Raw genomic sequence first — 23,715 nt, forward strand, 5'->3', positions numbered from 1 at the left:
ACTTCTATTAAAAAATCTTAATCCTTCCAGTACTTATTAGCTGCTGAATACTACAGAGAAAAAAATATTTTCTTTTTGGAACACAGAGCTCTCTGCTGATATTATGACCACAGTGCTCTCTGCTGACATCTCTGTCCATTTTAGGAACTGTCCAGAGTAGGAGAAAATCCCCATAGCAAATATATGCTGCTCTGGACAGTTCCTAAAATGGACAGATATGTCAGTAGAGAGCACTGTGGTCATGATGTCAGCAGAAAGCACTGTGTTCAAAAAAGAAAATAATTTCCTCTGTAGTATACAGACCCTTAAAAGTACTGGAAGGATTAAGATTTTTTTATAGAAATAATTTACAAATCTGTTTAACTTTCTGGCACCAGTTGATTTAAAAAAATAAAGTTTTCCACGGTAGTACCCCTTTAAAATGGAAATACAGAAAGTCAACCATCACTGGCCTGTGAAGAAAGAAATAGGGAGTAGCAACCAGAAAAAAAATGGGGTCTTAGAGGCGCCACTGTATAATCAGTATATGAATGAAGACACATCAGCTTTATTATTAGAATAACAAAAGGACAATATTGTGTTTCGTCACAGACTAATTCCTTCCTCAGGTCCACCAGATCAATCTGGGAAATGTCCTGGCTCTGAGGTGCTGGTGGGATTTCAACCCCCCAATGATCCCCATAATCAACAGAAAAAGGGACAGAGATGTTCTCTTTGTTGACTGTGCTTGGTCACACCAATAAGTTTTTGGCAAAAGCCAGAGTCAGTGAGGGTTAAAGTGTGAACATTTATAATGGAAGCCATAAGTCTGTTCTGGGTCTGTCGTGTCACTTTAAAATGGCATATACTTGACCTCATGGTGATTGAATGTTAAAGGGGTACTTCGGCCCTAAGACATCTTATGTCTGACCGCGGGTGTCCCACCGCCGGGGATCCACACAATCTTGCATTCGGCACCCTCCTCCTTGAGCTGCACGCCGCGCTGTCAGCTCACAAACTGCCGGATGCCGACCACGGGGCCGGAGTATCGTTACGTCACGACTCTGCCCTGTGTGACATCCCCCTCATGACGTCACACCCCACCCCCTCAATGTAAGTCCACAGACTTGCATTGAGGGGGCGGGTGTGACATCATGAGGGGGTGGGGCTATGACATCACGAGCTCCTGGCTCCAGCATTCGGAACAGTTTGTCCCAAATGCTGAGCAGCAGATTACCCCTTTAATTCTAAGCATCTTGTCTGAAGGAAACCAGACACTTCTCATTATGCCATCCCCACAGTATAAAGAAGAGAACGAGCGCTCCATAGTGTAATACCGCAGGTAAAGGGTTCACAAATGTAGTGGAAAATGCCCTTACCAAATGCGGCTGTGTAAGCTCACACACAACAGTGGTCAGAGTGAGTGAGAGACAGGTCCAGTCTGCAGCCTTCCCATCCGAGCAAGATAATGGCAGGAAGAGACTTCTAGGTGTTTAGGGATTCAGCGGCGCTGACCAGGAGCAGACACGTCAGGTAGGTAGGAAGGTAGCTTTATTAAAACAATGCAATGCGTTTCACCGCAGGTGCGGCTTCATCAGGCATGCCGTTGAAACGCGTTGCATTGTTTTAATAAAGCTACCTTCCTACCTACCTGATGTGTCTGCTCCTGGTCAGCGCCGCTGAATCCCTCCACACCTAGAAGTCTCTTCCTGCCATTATCCCCACAGTAAAACATGGTGGGGGCAGCATCAAGGAGATAACCAGGCACTGCCCATCACCTGCCCAATACCATCGCTGCAGTGAAGCATGGTGGGGGCAGGATCATGCTGTGGGGACAAGGAGACTAGTCGGGGTTGAGGGAAAGCTACTAAAAAATACTAAGATATTCTTAATGAAAACCTGATCCAGAGTGTTTTGGACCTCAGACTGGACTGTTTACTTTCCAACAAGACATAGGGGGAGATTTATCAAAACCTGTGCAGAGGAAGAGTGGTGCAGTTGCCCATAGCAACCAATCAGATTGCTTCTTTCATTTTCCACAGGCCTCTAAAGAGGCCTGTGGAAAATGAAAGAAGCAATCTGATTGGTTGCTATGGGCAACTGCACCACTCTTCCTCTGCCCAGGTTTTGATAAATCTCCCCCAAAGAACTTAGCACACAGCCAGGACAACACAAGAGCGGCTTAGAGACAACTCAACTGAGTGCCTGCTGTGACTTGATAGTAGAAGATACATCAACTAGATCTGCCTAAACAGAGGACATATTAAAGGGGTACTCCGGTGGAAAACTTTTTTTTTTTTTTTTTTTAAATCAACTGGTGCCAGAAAGTTAAACAGATTTGTAATTTACTTCTATTAAAAAATCTTAATCCTTCCAGTACTTATCAACTGCTGTATACTACAGAGGAAATTCTTAAATTTTTGGATTTCTCTTCTGTCTGACCACAGTGCTCTCTGCTAACACCTCTGTCCTTGTCAGGAACTGTCCAGAGCAGGAGAGGTTTGCTATGGGGATTTGTTCCTGTGGACAATTCCTGACATGGACAGAGGTGTCAGCAGAGAGCACTGTGGTCAGACAGAAGAGAAATTCAAAAAGAAAATAACTTCTTCTTGAGCACATAGCAGCTGATAAGTACTGGAAGGGTTAAGATTTTTAAAAATAAATTATTTACAAATCTGTATACCTTTCTGGCACATTTCTGGCACCAGCAGGAGAAAATACCCATAGCAAACCTATGCTGCTCTGGACAGTTCCTGAAATGGACAGAAGTGTCAGCAGAGAGCACTGTGGACAGACAGGAAAGACATTTAAAAAAAAAAAATTCCTCTGTAGTATTCAGCAACTAATAAGTACTGAAAGGATTACAAATCTGTTTAACTTTTTGGCATCAGTTGATTTAAAAAAAATAAATAAAAAAAATATATAAAATACATAAAAGCATAAAATACAATTGAAACACAAAAGCAAATAGACTAGAGCAGGAGGGTGGGACAACCACCAGGACCACACGGTATAGGGGAGGAGCCTGAATGAGCGGGAAAATTAAAAGCCACTAACCGGCTAAGCTTGCCCCATATAGAAGAGATGGAAAACAAGCGGGAAGGAAGGATGACATAACAGGGGTCAAAAACATATTTATTAAAGGAAAAGACTCAGCAGTCAGGCAGCAACACAGCGATGCACAGTTTTCCGCACCATCTAATATAGTAGTCATGCTTAGATTATATAAATGAAAGCCATGACCTTTCCCTGAGTTGGCTTTCACCTACTAAGATATAGAATCACCTTTGTGGCTTCTTGTTCCATATTATCCTACGTAATTGGATATCTATCTAGATTAAAATTATCTTGACAATAGGTGTAAAACTATATCAAGTTCATTTTATTTATCTCAATGGTCATATTTTCGGGAATCTTGTCCCCGTGCTAGTAAATCTGATTGGCAATAATTGGCCAATTTCCAGCACTTATAAGAAGAAGAAGAAAAAGGAAGAAAAGAAAAAAGAAATGATTCGGTCATCTATATAACAAGCCGAGCTATTGTCCATGTGATGCGTCAGCCGAGGAGATGACAGGAACTCTACTTTTCATTTAGAAAGATTATTATGAAATAAAATAAAAATAAAAGCCATGTGTTTCTGATGGTAAGTGGGGGTGGGACCTATAAAAGGTTCCATCTTGTCATTCAAAAAGGATGCAAAAAGAAAAACACTTATGTTATACCAAAGCCCCATTCTGATTACACAGGATATGGGATCTATGGGGGAGATTTATCAAAACCTGTCCAGAGGAATACTTGCTAAGTTGCCCATAGCAACCAATCAGATCGCTTCTCTCATTTTTCACAGGCCTTTTCAAAAATTAAAGAAGTGATCTGATTGGTTGCTTTTGGCTACTTAGTAACTTTTCCTCAGGACAAGTTTTGACAAATCTCCCCCCATATGCTTGGAAATTGCCATCCTGCAGCACACTAAGTCATTTTTGGTATTACATACAATTATGTATATGTGCAATCGTAGGATTACTCCATTAGAAACCTTATTCTTCCCTAAAAGCAATTCACCATATTGTACATTGAGCCCTACCTAGGAACTCCCCCATGCTGCCCTAAAACAACACTCCAAAACAGCTACTCTCCCCTTAAAGGGGTACTCTGGCCCTAGACATCTTATCCCCTATCCAAAGGATAGGGGATAAGATGTCTGATTGTGAGGGTCCCGCCACTGGGGACCCCCGTGATCTCACTGCTGCTACCGGCATTCGTTTAGAGCATCAGGTGCAGCACCGAAGGCTCGTGAAGTCATGGTCGAGCCCCGCTTGTGAGGTCACGGCCATGCCCCCTCAATGCAAGTCTATGGGAGGGGGTGTGATGGCCGTCAGGCCCCCTCCCATAGATGTGCATTGAGGGTGCATGGCCGTGACCTCACAAGCAGGCCTTCACCCTGCATCGCAACTCAACCGGCACGGAGCAGAGTTCGCTCTGCAGACCGGATGTCTGGGTTCCACAGCCAAGATGGCAGGGATCCCCAACAGTGGGACCCCCGATCAGACATCTTATCCCCTATCCATTGGATACGGGATAAGATGTCTAGGGGCGGAATACCCCTTTAAGCAGTCTTGATCATCCTCCTGTGTAACAAGTAACAATTACATACTCACAATGAGATTATCCAACATTTTGTTAATACAGATATTAAGGGGGTATGAAGCCAGAATTAAGTTATCCTCTATCCACAGGATAGGGGATGAGTAGCTGATTGCAAAGGGTCCGCTATGATCTCCTGAATGGAGGATAAGTAAATTCTGGCTCAAAAATTAGAAAGTGGCATCTATAGACAGATGAGGGGATCTGATTACATTCTGGATTATAGTATGGGGATTGCCCCAATTACACCCCCCTCATTCCTGATATATAGAGCTCATTAGCTAATGTGCAGTAATACTTTTCATAAAGTATTTTACCATTTTGAAATATATATATATATATATATATATATATATATATATATATATATATATACTGTATGTATATAATGGCTGTACCAAATGAGGCATCAAAGGGTGCAATTGCTACTGGGCCTCATTGTCAAGGGGAGCCTGCAGGGTCCCCATGCCACACTATATATGCGGCAGGCTGCATAATGGGCTTGTAATGTCCGTTTTTAGTTATTTGTGTTTTTCTGTCTTGGGGTCTGTTCAGACAGTCTGAGCAGTTTCTGTTCTAATTCTTCCTGTTCTTGTGAGAGTTAATGTTTTCTGCCTATTGCAGCCCAGGTGTGGCTTTAAAACCCCAGCTCTGTTTCTATTCTGAGCTGGTGATTGAACTACTCTGACTATGTTTTATTATTCACCTTAGCTATAGTGCTATTCTGTCCATGTCTGCTTTGTTATGCACTTTGTATTTATCTTGTGATATTTTTGAGTTTTAACCATGGTTAATTGTCCTGTTTATTATAGATTTTAGTCTGAAGTACATTTGTCTGTTTTTAGGATTATTGTATGTCTGTTCTGCCTTAACCTTTTTTCGTTGTCTGTGTTTACACTTTGAGTATCCTGACCCGTACTCCTCTATATTGTGGAGTTTGGTTTTGAATATATCCTGTCTAGTATTCTGACCTGTATTTCTCCACTTTGTGGAGTTTGGTTTTTCTTACCCGTTCTTATAGAGTTCATGATTGCTGATCTTATGTTTTTTTAGTACATGTACTGATTGTAGTGTATACAATCTAGAGTGTCCTATGTACATTAGTATTGGCCTATAGTGTCCTCTGTGCTTACTCACTGATCTGTGTCCTCTGAACTTTATCTGTTTATGTTAGTTATCTGAGTCCAGTGTGAACAGGGTTCTATGTTCCTGATTAGTTTAGTGTTTAACATTCAGTTCTTCAGTTTATCCCCTGCATCTCCTGGTTTATGCTGTGTACTCATTCCATGCCTAGTCTTTTTCATTTATTCATATCTGCTGTTTATCTTGGTTCCGGTTTCTGAACTGTATGTTAGTACACTACATCCTGCCCTGTTTGTATGTTTATATTCTGTCTGGTATACCTGGTTGTTTGGTTGTTTTCTCATTATGTTTCTGGCCTGTGACCAACTATATACATTATTATTTGTTTTTACGCCCACTGCACTTTAGTGCAGAACGGGACCGGCACGGTGATTGTCGATCCGCCTTTTAGGGTGGATGGGCGAGTAGGCAGGGAGAGTGCTTTTAGGGACAGCTTAGGGCTCACTCTCCCTGTTCCCCTCAGTTGGTCATGACAGGGCTGCTTAGTGTAAAATTCCTAAGCAGGGAGCACTGAGGCACTGTGGTTACCAGCTACACCACTGGGTTTGACGTCGGTGTCTCAGATACGTTTAGCAATTTCTGCAAATCAATTTTGACCCATATTATTGTTTCAATGTTTTATTTGGTGTAGATAGTTAAGCTTGAGTGTTTAATGATCATCGATGAACGCAATTATACGTGTTTCTTTCTTCGGCTGACTGTAATTCATCTGACTCTTAACACCCAGCGCGAGTCACCGGCGATCGATAGCTGTTCAGTCAATAAATATTACATATGTTGTGTGTGTAATAACATATCGGCTATATGACAAATGAGGATCGCTCCTTGTAGAATAGTTACATAGAGACAATAAAAAATTAAGATAATGACTTTTGGGATACATTTTATTTAAGGGGGTGTCCACCATGCTTGAGAGTAGGACAAGTAGTTCTGCTGCACCTTGTAGACTCTGAGGTTCTTCTGAAAGTTTAGTAAATTAACCAGGATTTGAAGAGGAGCTGTGGTCAGACCTGTTTTTTTTATATCATTTTGTAGCCCTGGGTGCCCTTATCCCAGTGACGTTGTACCTTCTAGCTATGCCCCAATCATTCTTGCGATGTAGGGGTTTACTATTTGGTTGACTATTTGGACTCTTTAGTTCATAGTCAAATGGTGGGACAAAGCTGTGGCAGGTTCTAGTCACACAGGAGCCATGGGAATGAGATGAACCTGGCCAAGAAGTTGGATCCAATAAAGTCCTCAGGAACAACCTTTGTTATAATTCCTTTGGACTGCAGTCTACTTCAGGTACCGGCTTTGCCCATAGTGAATTGGCCAATTTCACTTATAGTGGCAGCAGTGGCATCATACCCTTATTATATCCTGATTTCTTCTAAAATATATTTATAAAAAGTCATAACATTTACTACATTAAAGCCATCATGTTGTTGTGCATTATGACTGTATGGTAATAATGTACTCTACAGCACAGACTGAACATATGTTTTTATTTAGTGATAGTACTTAGTTTTATTTAATAATCCATTAAATATTTCTACTGGTGCACACAAAGAAGGAGGCGAGAAAATACTGCATCAGCTTAATGCGCATTGTAATATGTGCACAGTGACTCCAACAGCAGAATAGTGAGTGCAGCTCTAAAGTATAATACAGGATGTAACCCAGGATCGGTACAGGATAAGTAATGTAATGTATGTACACAGTGATCTCACCAGCAGAATAGTGAGTACAGCTCTGGAGTTTCAAACAGGATGTAACTCAGGATCAGTACAGGATAAGTAATGTAATGTATGTACACAGTGACCCCACCAGCAGAATAGTGAGTGCAGCTCTGGAGTATAATACAGGATATAACTCACGATCAGTACAGGATAAGTAATATAACATATGTACACAGTGACCCCACCAGCAGAATAGTGAGTACAGCTCTAGAGTATAATACAGCATATTACTCAGGATCAGTACAGGAACAAGTAATATAACATATGTACACAGTGACCCCACCAGGAGAATAGTGAGTACAGCTCTAGAGTATAATACAGCATGTAACCCAGGATCAGTACAGGATAAGTAATAAAACATATGTGACTCCACCAGCAGAATAGTGAGTGAAGCTCTGGAGTATCATTCAGGATGTAACTCAGGGTAAATACAGGATAAGTAAAGAAATGTATGTACACAGTGACTCCATGAGCAGAATAGTGAATACAGCTCTGGAGTATCATACCCAGGGCCGGTTTTAGGCTTAGCGTGGCCCTGGGCAAAATCAAAAGAGGGGCCCAAAAAGTCATAATAGTGCACTAACCAGATTTGCACATTTTTGGTCACTTCAAATACCATAAAAAATATCTAAAAAAAGCTATTTAAAAGTCCCATCAAAACAAAAATGGTTCAGATAAAAACTATGAATCACAGCGCAAAAAATGACCCTCATACATCCCCATATACAGAAAAATAAAAGAGTTATAGGGATCAGAATAGTACAATTTTATATTTTTGTATAGTTCCCCCACATTAGGGAGGCAGTATAGTCCCCCCACATTAGGCTGGCAGTATAGTCCCACCACATTAGGTTGGCAGTATCGTTCCCCCACATTAGGCTGGCAGTATTGTTCCCCCACATTAGGCTGGCAGTATGTTCCACCACATTAGGTTGTAGTTCCCCCACATTAGGTAGACAGTATAGTTCCCCCACATTAGGTTGGCAGCATAGTCCCCCACATTAGGTTGGCAGGATAGTTCCCCCACATTAGGTAGACAGTATAGTTCCCCCACATTAGGTTGGCAGTATAGCTTCCCCACATTAGGTTGGCAGTATAGTTTCCCCACATTAGGTTGGCAGTATAGCTTCCCCACATTAGGTTGGCAGTATAGTTCCCTCACATTAGGTAGACAGTATAGTTCCCCCACATTAGGTTGGCAGTATAGATCCCCCATATTAGGTTGGCAGTATGTTCCCCCACATTAGGTTGGCAGTATGTTCCCCCACATTAAGTAGGCAGTATGTTCCCCCACATTAGGTTGGCAGTATAGTTACCGTGCTCATTGCTCCCCCTCCCCCCCCCTCTCCCCCTACTTTTTCTATTTTTCATATTCCCTTACCTAGTCACGCTCGGCAGGCTCAGGTAATGCGGCGGGTCTTTTGGGTTGTCTGGATAATATGACGAGTGACGTCTCCTGCGGCTCCTCTGCACGGCGTCAGGGACATCACTCATCATTTCCTGCAGTCCCTGACGCCGCGCAGAGGAGCCGGCAGGAGACGTCACTCGTCATATTATCCACACAGCCCACAAGACCCGCCGCATTACCTGAGCCTGCCGAGCGTGGCCGGGTAAGGAAATATGACAAATAGAGATAGCAGAAGTGTCTGGGACCGCAGCTGGTCACGGTTTGAAAGTGGCCGCGGCCGGGCTGCTAATCTTTAACAAGCAGCCGGCGCTGCGGCCACTTTAAAATAGTTGCCCCCCCTACTGAGCAGCCGGCAGGGGGCCTCCTGGGGGATCGGGGCTGTAGGCAATTGCCTGGTTTGCCTTGCCCTAACGCCGGCCCTGATCATACCGGATATAAATCAGGATCGGTACAAAATAAGTAATGTGCAACACTGGACTGCATGTGCACAAAAACTCAATTAAATTACAAATTCAACTCTGCTACCTCTACATAATGTAAAAGTTTGTGCCTTAGTGCAGTGGACTGAATGAATGGCTGCTGTCAGCCTTACCTTAGTCAGCTCTGGAAATGCACCTAAGTGATTTAGTGACTGTCACTATCCGGACGTGCTGTGGATTCGCATATAATTTCCTCATGGCCGTGGGCACGTTACTTTATATCTGTACGCCTCAGGCATGCGGCAGCTGAGGTACGGATTGTGCCAGACACAGGCTGTGCTGAATTATAACTATAGAATGGGATTTCACTGTTATAAATACAGCTACAGTGTTCTGGAGTGGAAGCAGGTGTGGTATATTTGGGAACACTTACAACCTACAAGTCAGTGGTAAGATCAGAAGCCGTGCACTGTCATCATCACTTCAGTCACCTCCTGTAAAGGAAGATACAGAGGTAAATAAAAGACACTACACACCAGAAATAATATATACAAAAAGGGTACGTTCACACGTACAGGATCTGATGCATATTTTCTGTAGATGATTTTGCTACACATTGAAGTTAAAGGGGTACTCCACTGAAAAACATTTGTCTTTTTCAAATCAACCTGTGCCAGAAAGTTAAACAGATTTGAAATTTGCTTTTCTTAATCCTTCCAGTACTTCAGGAATTTAGGTGCACTACTATGGTAGATGTAAACAATGACATTGGCTAACCCTCAACACTGATGTTAAAATTGAGACATTAGCCATTATATCCTTATATGAAGGACATACCTGAGCCCGTACACCAACGCCAAGGTTTCTAAAGTGGCATGTTTCTCAAGAGCCACTTGAGAAACCTTGACGTTGGTGTGCAGGCTCAGTTATGTCCTTCATATAAGGATATACTGGTGAATGTCTCAATTTTAACATCAGTGTTGAGGGATAGCCAATGTCATTGTTTACATCCGCCACACTAGTGCACCTACATTTCTGTATAATTCTAATTGTTACACATCCACACCATCTATCTGGTGTAGGATTCTATTGTAACACTTGTAGTCCACTGCAGGCATCCTCCATTGTATGCATTTTTATGCTGGGGATTGCCCCTAGCAACGGACTACAAGGGCAGGATCTGCTCCCCCAGTATATATGCACAACTGCATTTGGGGTTGAGCACCTCCAGCCATTTGAGACCACATCTTTGTTGTTGTTTATCCTTCCAGTCCTTATCAGCTGCTGTTAAGATCCACAGGAAGTTCATTTCTTTTTTAATTTCCTTTCTGCCTGACCACAGTGCTCTCTGCTGACACTTCTGTCCATTTTAGGAACAGTCCAGAGTAGAAGCAAATCCCCATAGAAAACCCATCCTGCTCTGGACAGTTCCTAAAACGGAAAGGGGTGTCAGCAGAGAGCACTGTGGTCAGGCAAAAATAAAATTCAAAAAGAAAAGAACTTCCTGTGGATCAAGCTGATAAGTACTGGAAGGAATAAGATTTTTTTTAATAGAAGTAATTTATAAATATGTTTAACTTTTTGGCACCAGTTGAGTTAAAAAAAAAAATGTTTTCCAGTGGAGTAGCCCTTTAACGGGTAGCAAAATCAGCTGCACTAAAAAATGCATTTCATCTGCTTCTCTGAATCTCTTATATACATACAATAATGCTGTCTCTTATGTACAAGAATATAACTACAATAATAATGTCCACTATGCACAAAAATATAACTACTAAATACTGCATCCTAAGTACAAGAAGATAACTATTATAATACTGCTCCTATGTACAAGAAGATAACTACTATAATACTGCTCCTATGTACAAGAAGATAACTACTATAATACTGCCTCCTATATACAAGAATATAACTACTATAATACTGCTCCTATATACAAGAATATAACTAATATAATACTGCTCCTATATACAAGAATATAACTACTATAATACCTGTCTCCTATGTACAAGAATATAACTACTATAATACTGCCTCCTATATACAAGAATACAACTACTATAATACTGCTCCTATGTACAAGAATATAACTGCTATAATACTGCCTCCTATATACAAGAATATAACTATTATAATACTGCTCCTATGTACAAGAATATAACTACTATAATACTGCTCCTATATACAAGAATATAACTACTATAATACTGCTCCTATATACAAGAATATAACTACTATAATACTGCTTCTATATACAAGAATATAACTACTATAATACTGCTCCTATATACCAGAATATAACTACTATAATACTGCCTTCTATGTACAAGAATATAACTACTATAATACTGCTCCTATATACAAGAATATAACTACTATAATACTGCTTCTATATACAAGAATATAACTACTATAATACTGCCTCCTATATACAAGAATATAAATACTATAATACTGTCCCCTATATACAAGAATATAACTACTATAATACTGCCTCCTAGCTGAGAGGTTGTGTGTGTGTAGCTCTCCTGATGTCTGGAGAAAGCCCAGGGAGGGGCCACCCTGGGTGGGGAAGCTCCCCAAGCAAGGCCCAGGCTTCAAGGCCTATTCTGGGAATTAATCCCCAGACACCTCAAACCCTGGATGAACATCCAAAAGTTGATTTGGAAGATGGAAATGTCCAGAATGTCAGCAGTCTCAGTGCAGCAAGAAGCACAGATGAGAAGAAAGTTGTGGAAGTGAAGAAAGAAACTTCATCAAGTAAGGTAATGGCTGCTGGTACAATCCACCCCTCCTGCAGTCAGAAAGAGGAGAACATCCCTGGAGAAGCAGACCATGCAGGAGAATCTGCAGCAGCCTGTCCTGATACGTTCTGACCGCACACGATACGGGAGCGGGAGCAGCGCAAAAGTTACAAGCACGCCAGATGAGACCAGAGGGAGTACACCAGGAAGGCTTCAGGGGGCCACAAGTGCGGTCACTGGAAAAAAAACAGGGGCCCAGTCCCCAGTCTGGAGATTGTGACCCTGCAGCAGTGACCACAGCAACACCTAGACAGATACCACCTCAGAAGCAGAGTCCTGTGAGTACCCTACCAGCACGGCCCCCCAATACTCAGTGGGCGCCTGAACTATGTCTGGCCGAGCAGATCCCAGCTCTGGTAAAGAGACTTGAGACTTTAAAAAAGACAAAGTTACAGCTGCAGAAACAAATAGACTGTGTGTACAAACTAAAGGCAGCAAACCCCAATAACCATGCTGTACATGATAAGAAGCTGAGCTCCCTCGCTGTGCAGCTCGCTGACACTGTGCAGGACATGGAGGACGTATTGGACCAGATGGGACCAGTCGCTGAAACCTTCAGGAATCAGCAACGATTTGAGGGATATAAGGAAAGACCAGCGCCAAAGTCCTCTCCATCTACTGCTGCACCCAAGTCTTCAGCCTCACCAGATGACACCCAGCAGTCCTGTACAAGACAAGAGGACATCCAGCAGTCCTGTACAAGACCACTCCTCAGACCAGCCAGCTTCCCTTTTGAGAAAGGAAATTTGTACAGGCAAGCGGGAGAAAGTGTCCAGCAACAGCAGAGACCTGCAGAGACTCCTCCAGAGGTACCACAAGTCCCAGCAGTCAGCACGGTGAAGCAGGACTATGGACACATACCTGAAGGTAACTCTGTAACAGTAGTGCAGTCACCACAAGCCCCTGGGGGCAGTAGAGAGCAGCAGGACTGTGGACTCTTACCTGAGTTCACAGGACATGGCTCTACAGGGCTTGCTGGGCTCTGTAGTGCAGGATCATACTGCCAATGACTGCAATGATATGACTGTATGTGATTATCTGATAATGTGTCTGCAGAGGGGAGCGCTTCACAGTCTGTGTGGGATCTGGGGTCAGGTCCACCATTAGTTCAGCCTTCAGAGGCTTGTGACCCCCAGAGTATAGAGGTTGATGGTGGGGAGGGGGCTGTACAGTCTGATGCACAACACTTTCCCCCTTTAGTCACACAAGTGTCAGACCCCTATAGTACAGCTGGTCAGCAGCCACCACAGCGCCCCCAAGTACAGCAGGAGGGTAGAAGTAGTGGCGCCTCCTCTGGTAATGCCTGGAGTCGTGGGTCACCATTTATGTCCAATGTGAACTACACAGGTCAGGCTTTCAAGAGGAGGAACGTGGTCAGGTTCAGACATAGAGGGGCCAAGGAGGAGCTGCCTGACAGGAGGCTTGTGGTCCGTGAACTTCTGTGCCACCAAATGGGTTTCCTGCCATCTAACATCCTGGCAGTGATAAACCTTCCTGACAGGCAGGGCTATGACATCAGCTTCAAACTCATGTCTGACCTGGATCGCTTCTGGGCCCATGTCACCCAGGTGAGAGATGCTGATGGCTGGAATAAGTTCAGCTTTGTCCCCATCTCCAGACCAGACAGAGCAAACGTCACCATTATATTCTGGAACGAGTCTGTCCCCCCCCAAGGATATTGTCGTATGGTTAAAGAGACACTGTGACCTAATGTCAGACCTGACTAAGACCAGGGATGAGGACGGCATATGGACGGGAGGGTGGAAGGTCCTGGTGAAGTTACGGCAGATTAATAACATCACCCAACATCTGCCCAATTCTTTCTTCATTGGCCGGGAGAAAGGGGTTTGTTTCTATGCAGGTCAGCCAAGGAAATGCTTCAAGTGTGGGAAGACCGGTCATATCGCGAGTGTGTGCACCCTGGTGAAGCGTCATTTATGTGGGGAGATCGGCCATGTCAGCGCCACCTGCAAGAATATCCGCTGCAACCTCTGTGGTAAGACCGGTCACTCCCACAGGGACTGTCCTGACGCCTGGCATAATATCTGTAAGGACTTCCCTGATGAGGACCTGCTGGAGGGGGCAGAGGACCTGGAGGGGGAAACATTGGTGTCAGGGTCAGCAGTGACACAGCCCGAGCCTCAGCATAACATGGGTGACACTAGCGGTGACAATATGGGTGACAATATTGGTGACACTAGCGGTGACAATATTGGTGACACAGTGCCCGACCAGTCCCAGCCAAGAGCCACTGAGGGGAACAGGGAGGTCACTGAGCAGGTTGTGGCCATGTCTTCTTCTGCCCCAGCATCAGTAAATCCGCAGAAGAGACGGAAAAAAGATAAAACCAGTCGTAAGCCTGAGGAGGGATGTACCACTGTCCAAAAACCCTCCAAAAAGAAAGTAGACCTCGAGTCAGGTGTCATGTCCATCACAAATAGGTACAGTGTCCTATCAGAGTCAGACGTTGAGGAAGAGATGGAGCTAAAGAGATAGAGGAATTTAATGAAGACCAAGAGGGTGATCCCCCCACAAAAAGGAGACCCCCATGAGATAAACATCTGTCCGAATCGGACATGGAAACAGGTGGTCAGCAGGAGGGCTCAGACTCTGATCTGTGATGATGGGGGTGACATCTCTGCTTCTTCTGCTTTCCTTTGTTATGATGGCCGACTTTACCCTAAAAGTGTTCTCCAGTAATGTGAACAGTGTCAGAGTGAGGAGGACCAGACACGCGGTTTATGACCATCTAAAGTCTATTAATGCCGATGTCTTCTTCTTACAGGAGACACGTTTAAATACTCTAGGACTGTTACGTGAAGCAGAGCGGGAATGGCGGTCTGGTCCGTCTTTTTGGTCACTGGCTGTGGAACCAAGTGCCGGGGTCTCTATCCTGTTTACCACCAATGATGTAACTATACATAGGCTGACAGAGGTATTGATGGGAAGGTGCCTAATGCTAGAAGTTACTATTCAGGGTAGAAGGCTCCGACTCATTAATATCTATGGTTCACAGACAGTGACTGAAAGGGTTAACCTTTATAATGAAGTGAAGCCATATCTCTTTACATCTGTCCCTGTCATCTTGGCTGGAGATGTTAATGCCTCCAGAACATCTAGTGACAGAACATCTAATAGACCTCTAACCCGAGACTCCAAGGTCTTAAACAGCATCATTCTACAGGCCGGGTTGTCAGATGTGTTTGTGCAGGGTGGTCGGAAGGCAAAGTTTACCTATTTTTGTGGTGGAAGAAGTAGTCGTATAGATTTAGCTCTGGTTAGTCCTACAGAGACCATTGGTGAGAAAGATGAGAAAGTCGTCCCTTATTCTGACCATCTGGCCTTATATTTTTGTTTGGGTGTCACACAGTGTCCTGAGACAGGTAGAGGGTTGTGGAGACTGAATTCCAGCCTATTAGAGGATTCTTCTGTGCAGAGACAGGTTCACTCTCTTATACAGGGTCAGGTAGAGAGAGTGGACTTCTATGATGATATGGCCGCCTGGTGGGAGGATGTCAAGGATGAGATCAGAACCCTCTTAAAGAGACTGTCAGTTATAAAGGGGATGAGTAAGTATGGCCAGTATCTCAAGCTGCGCAAAGAATTGGAGTCACTATATTCGGCGGGTGGGGACCAACAAAGCATAGACCGGCTGAAATCTGAGATAAGACAGTATCAGTACAGCAGGTATACCTCCCTGGTTCTTGAACGGGATTATGGGTCCTTAGGGTCTCCTGATCCCTTTGAGAATTGCCGGGAGCGGGTGGCAAATAAATCTGTCACCGGTCTCACTGACTCCCAGGGGTGTTTTGCAGGAATCTCGGGAGGGTATCCTGGGGGTGGTGAGATCATACTATGCTGACTTGTTTCAGAGGAAGGTTTTGGATAGAGACAAGATGACCCAATTCTTGGAGGCAACTCCGCTCCCTGATACTAATGATTTGGACTTTTCTCCTTTGACAGCAGAATTGATGGTGGCGGAGGTCAAAGAGGCCATTGATAAGTTACATGTGAAGAAGGCACCAGGTCCAGATGGGATAACAGCAGAATTCTATAAGACATTCAGAGACCTCTTGGCCCCAATTCTCGTGGATGTTTACACAAATTGTCTAGAAAGTCACCTGATGCCTCCATCCATGAGAGTGTCCTCGCTGATTCTGCTGTCTAAAGGTAAAGAGCCGAGTGACATCAAGAACTGGAGGCCGATTGCCCTCTTGAATGTCGACAGGAAGATTCTGGCAAAAATCCTGTTTTCTAGGTTAGTTTGTCTGTCCCCAGCACTGTTGGCAGGCTGTCAGTATGGCACAGTAAAAGGGCGGAACATCTCTGGGGCAGTGATCGCCATAAGGGAGATGTTTGAGAGATGTAAAGCCCTGAGGTGTGGGAGATATGTTGTGAGTCTTGACCAGGCTAAAGCCTTTGACAGAGTAGATCATGTGTATCTATGGGCCACTTTGTCAAAGTACGGTATTCCGGGACAATTCATTGATTGGCTGAAGACTTTGTATTGTGAGGCTGAGAGCTTTCCTCTGATCAATGGTTGGCAAGGTGACACCTTCAGGGTTGAGGCGGGGGTGAGACAAGGTTGCCCACTGAGTCCGCTGCTGTATGTATTCGCCTTAGACCCATTTCTGAGGTCACTGCAGGAGTGTGGTTTTCAGGGGGTGCCGGTCCCCCACTGCCTGCCCCTGAGTGTTGTTGCCTATGCGGATGATGTGACCGTAGCGATATCTGAGCCTCGTGAGGTGGAGATGTTGTCTGCGGCCATCAGAAGTTACTCGGAGGCCTCAGGGTCTCTGGTCAACCTTGAGAAGAGTCAAGCTCTCTGGGTATCAGATACCGATCCAGATTTTGATCTGCCCCAATTTGTGAGAGCCTCCTCCTATATTAAAATCTTAGGGGTCAAATCCGGGAGGGACGATAACGCCAAACTAAATTGGGAAGAGAAGTTGGAAGCCGGAAATGCAAAGGTTCAGCGATGGAAGAACTGGAGGCTGACCTATAGAGAAAGGGTTAAAATGTTGAAGACTTACCTGGTCCCCGTCTTCTTGTATGTCTCTGTTGTTTTTCCTTTGCCAGAATGTTTCTCCGCTCGGCTCTTTAGCCTGTTCTTCCAAATGTTCTGGGGGAAAAGGTTGAACCTGATAAAAAGAGGGGTCACCTACCTACAGAGGAGAGAGGGTGGGTTGGATATGCTGAATCCAAGGGTGTTCTTTGACTCCATGTTTCTAAAAGTAAATTTTGGTTGCCTGGACTCAAACAACAGCTCCCTGTGGGCGAATAGTATCAGGGACTGGATATTGCCTTTTGCAGAGTCTTGGGTGCGAGGCGGCAGTCTCAAGAGGGGGAGATGGACGCGTGACTACCTCCCCCCGTACCTGGAATATGGGCTCAGATGTCTGAAGAGATGGCACATTGAGAAGTCTTATATAGAGAGTAAGCCAAGGAAGGACCTATATGTGAGGATCTGGAGGGCTTTCTTCTGTTCTCCGCTTGCCTTGAGGGATTGTGTGACCAGCACTTTACAAGAAAGTCTTAGGTTCCTCAATGGGAAACGAATTCCCGTTATTTGACATAGTTTGACAAAGTTATTTGACATAGCTTGGCTGTCACTTCATGGCTCTTTGTCAGGGGTAATCTAAAATATCTAAGTGTCTCAGATAGGAACTGTCCTCTGGGTTGTCAGCAGGAGGAGACTATGGAGCATTTAATATCTGACTGCAGGGCCGGGAGGAGGATATGGGAAGAAGTGTCCGGTAAGCTGAACATCCCATTACTGCAGTCCCTGACATATCCTGACATCATATATGCTGTACCATCCAGTAACAGGAATGTAGACAGAGAGACTATGTACATAATAATTACTGTAATTAAATATGACCATTGGCACATGAGAACTAGAGTGTCCATACACAATGAGCCATTCCACCACATCACAGCAGTAAGACAGATCATGTCCGAGCTCCAGTGGGTAAAATCATTAGAAATGAGGAGAAACCAAAATAATGGGAAATTATGGAGGAATGTCTCTTTGGTTTAACACAGATGATGTGATGTTGTTGATTTTTTTTTCTGTTTTCTTTCCCAGCAAATGTGGACTTTTTAAGTTTATTATGACTCTATATATACACTCTAGATGAGTAGTCATTGTGTGTACAATGCTTGTTATTTTTGTTTTGTATTGTAAGAATATATTCTTTTTTGTATTTTTATGTTTGTTTTCACAATAAAAATTTCCTCCTATATACAAGAAGATAACTACTATAATACTGCTCCTATATACAAGAATATAACTACTATAATACTGCTCCTATATACAAGAATATAACTACTATAATACTGCTCCTATGTACAAGACTATAACTACTATAATACTTCTCCTATATACAAGAATATAACTACTATAATACTGCCCCTATGTACAAGAATATAACTACTATAATACTGCTCCTATATACAAGAATATAACTATTATAATACTACCTCCTATATACAAGAATATAACTACTATAATTCTACTCCTATATACAAGAATATAACTACTATAATATATGGCAGGTAGAAAAAATAATGCTTCAGCACTCACCAGGATCGTAGCAGATTCTTTTATTGCAGAAACGGCATGAACAGCAGCAGGCCGGTGGTAGGGAGGGTGAGGGAGAGCGATGCAGCCGAAGCTGCGAGGAAGGAGGCAACTAGTTTCGCGGGTGGAACGCTTCTTCTGGCCAGAATTGATTTAAAAATCAGACAATGTGATTTTATGGATTTTTTCTCATTCTGTCTCTCATAGTTGGGGTATACCAATGATGACAATTACAGGCCTCTCATCTTTTTAAGTGGGAGAACTTGCACAATTGGTGGCTGACTAAATACTTTTTTGCCCCACTGTATATGTTTTTTTAGTTCTCTCCCTCTGAACCATCTGAGAACTATTGGAAATAATTGTATTAAACTTTCCATTTAAAAACCATTCCTGCTAATACATTGCTGCTGCCCACGTGTAGGATGCCAGGCTGCCTGCATTTACATACACTGCTGAGAACTAAATTACATCAACCTGCCCCCTGTCTGAAGACTAATTCTTACTTTACCATTGCAGCTTATTTTCCTAAATACTACTGCACCGGCCAGGTGAGATCTGCCCTGACTATAATCACAAAGACTCCCATTTGTGGCGTAGCAGGGTGCCACATTTAAGCGGAATGAAATTGCACATAGGAAAAATGGAACAATTAACAATTCTCGTATGTACTTCACACTAAGGATATTAATAAAAAATAGTTAATACTGTGACAGGTGAGCAACAGTGTACTGCCCCATGTAAGACAATGTAGCCATAATAATACACTCTCTTGTGTTTGAAAAAGACTTCATTGTGAATTTGTAATGTTGCATCATTTTTGTACTGGATGGGTGAATAAACTTCTTCGTCTTCACTATTCCTGCTTTGGAGTGCCGTCTTCCAATTTTTCTACCTTACTTACATCGTTGACCGTGTTCTGGTCTTAAGGACTGAGCTCCCCTGGACTTTTTAAAGTTCATCACAGTGCACCACTCATTTACTCTACTAGTATAATACACTCTCTAATGTTTAAGAATGTTACTAATTCTGCCCCCTATGTAAAAACATTTAGATACAATAATACTGCCCCCTATGTACAAGAATACACCTACTATAATACTGCTCCTATGTACAAGAACATAACTACTATAATAATGCTTCCTATGTATACAAGAATATAACTACTATAATACTGCCTCCTATATACAAGAATATAACTACTATAATACTGCCTCCTATATACAAGAATATAACTACTATAATACTGCCTCCTATATACTAGAATATAACTTCTATAATACTGCCTCCTATGTACAAGAATATAACTGTTATAATACTGTCTCCTATATACAAGAATATAACTACTATAATACTGCCTCCTATGTACAAGAATATAACTACTATAATAATGCTTCCTATGTACAAGAATATAACTACTATAATACTGCTCCTATATACAAGAATATAACTGCTATAATACTGCTTCTATGTACAAAAACATAACTGCTATAATACTGCATCCTATGTACAAGAATATAACTACTATAATACTGCTCCTATATACAAGAATATAAATATTATAATACTGCCCCTTATATACAAGAATATATCTACTATAATACTGCCTCCTATATACAAGAATATAACTACTATAATACTGCCTCCTATATACAAGAATATAACTACTATAATACTGGCTCCTATATACAAGAATATAACTACTATAATACTGCCTCCTATGTACAAGAATATAACTACTATAATACTGCTCCTATATATAAGAATATAAGTACTATAATACTGCTCCTATGTACAAGAATATAACTACTATAATACTGCCTCCTATGTACAAGAATATAACTCCTATAATACTGCTCCTATATACAAGAATATAAGTACTATAATACTGCTCCTATATACAAGAATATAACTACTATAATACTGCCCTATATACATTAATATAACTACTATAATACTGCTCCTATATACAAGAATATAACTACTATAATACTGCCCCTTATATACAAGAATATAAGTACTATAATACTGCCTCCTATATACAAGAATATAACTACTATAATACTGCCTCCTATATACAAGAATATAACTACTATAATACTGGCTCCTATATACAAGAATATAAGTACTATAATACTGCTCCTATGTACAAGAATATAACTACTATAATACTGGCTCCTATATACAAGAATATAAGTACTATAATACTGCTCCTATGTACAAGAATATAACTACTATAATACTGCTCCTATGTACAAGAATATAACTACTATAATACTGCCTCCTATATACAAGAATATAACTACTATAATACTGCCTCCTATATACAAGAATATAACTACTATAATACTGCTCCTATATACAAGAATATAACTACTATAATACTCCTCCCTATGTACAAGAATATAACTACTATAATACTGCTCCTATGTACAAGAATATAACTACTTTAATACTGCTCCTATATACAAGAATATAACTACTATAATACTGCTCCTATGTACAAGAATATAACTACTTTAATACTGCTCCTATATACAAGAATATAACTACTATAATACTGCCTACAATGTACAAGAAAATGAAGTTTCCTTGTGTGTGACAGTGTTGGAGCGAGGAGCCGGTGCTCAGGTAGTATAAGGGGGTATTATTAGGGGGGCCCTATTAGTCTAATAAGTCAGGCAATAAGTCAGTGCATTGAAGTGGAAGGATGACATTAAGGAATCAGCAACACAATGAAATGTCAGTGGGGCCTTTATACAGGTCATTGGCTGTTTCTTGCAGTTTGCTGATCCATTAATACAGGGGAGAGGAGAATATTAATGCACAGCTATTGGCATTTACATGAAGCGGCACGGGGAAGGGAGGAGCGGCATGGAGACTCTGGTGGAAAATATTGATGGCCGCTTCCAAATATCCTCGTAATAAAGCTCTAATGCCTGGTGCGGCACCTCCGATGTGTCTTCTTATTGTAGATAATGAGATGTTAACACCTAAAACACGACTATAATAACTGCGTAAGACAAGTCTGTGTGCAGACAGTGCAGGCAGGGGTGGAGGAGGTGAAGTTTTTCTAGTTTTAATGACAAAAAGTCCGAATTTTTTTTAAGGTCAATTCAAGCAGCTAATTTCTTACTAAGGGCTCATGCACATTGCTGAAGGGCTCTGTCTGCATGTCCGTCATTTCGATGGCAGTCTTATTTTTAAGAAAAAGTCTATTCCCAGCCTAAAAGGAATTGTCTGATTTAAATTTGAATTGTGGGGTCTGGGATCTGATTACTGGGGTACATATTTAGATAAATGTTCTGGTTTGGGTTAGTTTTAGAAATTATTTTCATATCTGGTCTGGATTGTAAGGTCTTTTTTCTGAATTATTTATTTTATTGTATTTTTCGCCCTATAGGACGCATATAAGACGCACCTAATTTTAAATGAGGAAAATCTAGAATACAATGTAAAGTATAGGTCACAGTGATCTTCAACCAGCGGACCTCCAGATGTTGCAAAACTACAACTCCCGGCATGCCCGGACAGCCGTTGGCTGTCCGGGCATGCCAGGAGTTGTAGTTTTGCAACATCTGAAGGTCCGCAGGTTGAAGACCACTGGTATAAGAGGGAATATTCACGTGTCCCCGCCGCTCCTGACCCATCACCGGTCGTCACCGCTGCCCTGGATGTCGCCCTCCATCGCTTTCGCCGCGTCCCCTGGGTGTCCCTGTCGCTCCGGAATGTCTGTGCTGCTCCGTATCCTCGCTCTCCGTCGCCGCCATCACGTCGCTATGCACGCCGCTCCTATTGAATGACGGGGCGGTGTGCACGACGACGTGATGACGAGGAAGGAGAGCGCCGGCCATGCAGGGGATCCCGGCACGGAGCAGACACCGATGAGGCAGGTAAAGTCTCTCCCGGTGCAGCCGGGTTAGTGTCACTTTCACTTCAGACGCGGCGATCAGCTTTGATCGCCGCATCTGAAGCGTTAATACAGGGATCGGTGATGTCCTGTCTTAGCCGTGGGTCCCGGCCGTTGATGGCCGCAGGGACCACCGCGATAGGTGTGTATTGGCCGTATAAGACGCACCAACTCTTCCCCCCAGTTTTGGCGAAGAAAAAGTGCGTCTTATACGGCAAAAAATACGGTAATTTTTTTGTAACAGAAAATGGTTCCCCAGTTTTACAAACTCTGCCCCACTGCATGCAATGTCCTGAATAACCCCACCTTTTAAAGCTACAGTGTTCCTAGAAAAATATGTTTGAATATTTCCAACTGTGTCTTACCCTCTAGAAATGAAAACATTATACGGTTCTTTTGTGCCTGGTTATTCTGTGATTGTACCGTCTTCTTTCCATGTGACTTACTTATGTTGATTGGTCCCGTAGGTGACAACGTTGGTAAACACGAGCAGCAAGGGTCCATCGGGTAAAAAGAAAGGTCGGTCTAAAAAGGCTCACGTGCTGGCAGCCTCGGTGGAACAAGCCACTCAAAACTTTTTGGAAAAAGGCGAGCAGATCGCGAAAGAAAGTCAGGACCTAAAGGAGGAGTTAATCTCCGCTGTGGAGGATGTCAGGAAACAAGGTAATGCACAGGTTGACATTGTTCTAGTCACCTGCAAAAGTCAAGATTTGTGTCCTTTTTTCAGTTGTATTATCAGTCTGTATTGTTATCTTCTTTGGTGCTTCTAGGCTGTTATGTAGTCTTTGCTTTTACGAATCCAGAAGTCACAGAAGGCAATGGAGCAAGAGTATGGGGGTAAATGGTAGATGGAAAGAACGAAAGGGGGTGGGGAGAAGTCAGGAGTAGACATTTATAGCAGAGGGATCCCGTACACAAAATCTGTCTAGGTTTTCCCTTCGGGCAAAGGAAACTATATGACGCAGTGATGCAGGGTTGGGTGAGGCAATATTCCGTGCCCATGGAACAATAGTCCAGTTTTGGGGATGTACTTCAAGGATGGCGCAAACACAGAATTGGCAGTACAACTGGAACAATCTTAGTAACCTGCAAGGTTCAACTGGCTT

The 23,715-nt window shown here is 42.7% G+C and overlaps 1 protein-coding gene across 4 annotated transcripts in view; it reads left to right on the forward strand.

The window, feature by feature from the left end:
* Positions 1 to 23,715, forward strand: part of CTNNA2 (catenin alpha 2) — a 2,092,931-nt gene that overhangs the window by 300,141 nt on the left and 1,769,075 nt on the right. For all 4 annotated transcript variants that reach the window (XM_056553838.1, XM_056553849.1, XM_056553844.1 and 1 more), the window contains exon 3: positions 23,077 to 23,272. In XM_056553838.1, the coding sequence (XP_056409813.1) occupies positions 23,077 to 23,272 (196 nt within the window). The remainder of the gene's footprint in view (positions 1 to 23,076; positions 23,273 to 23,715) is intronic.

Source organism: Hyla sarda, chromosome 1, assembly GCF_029499605.1.
Source record: "Hyla sarda isolate aHylSar1 chromosome 1, aHylSar1.hap1, whole genome shotgun sequence".
Classification (NCBI taxonomy): domain Eukaryota; kingdom Metazoa; phylum Chordata; class Amphibia; order Anura; family Hylidae; genus Hyla; species Hyla sarda.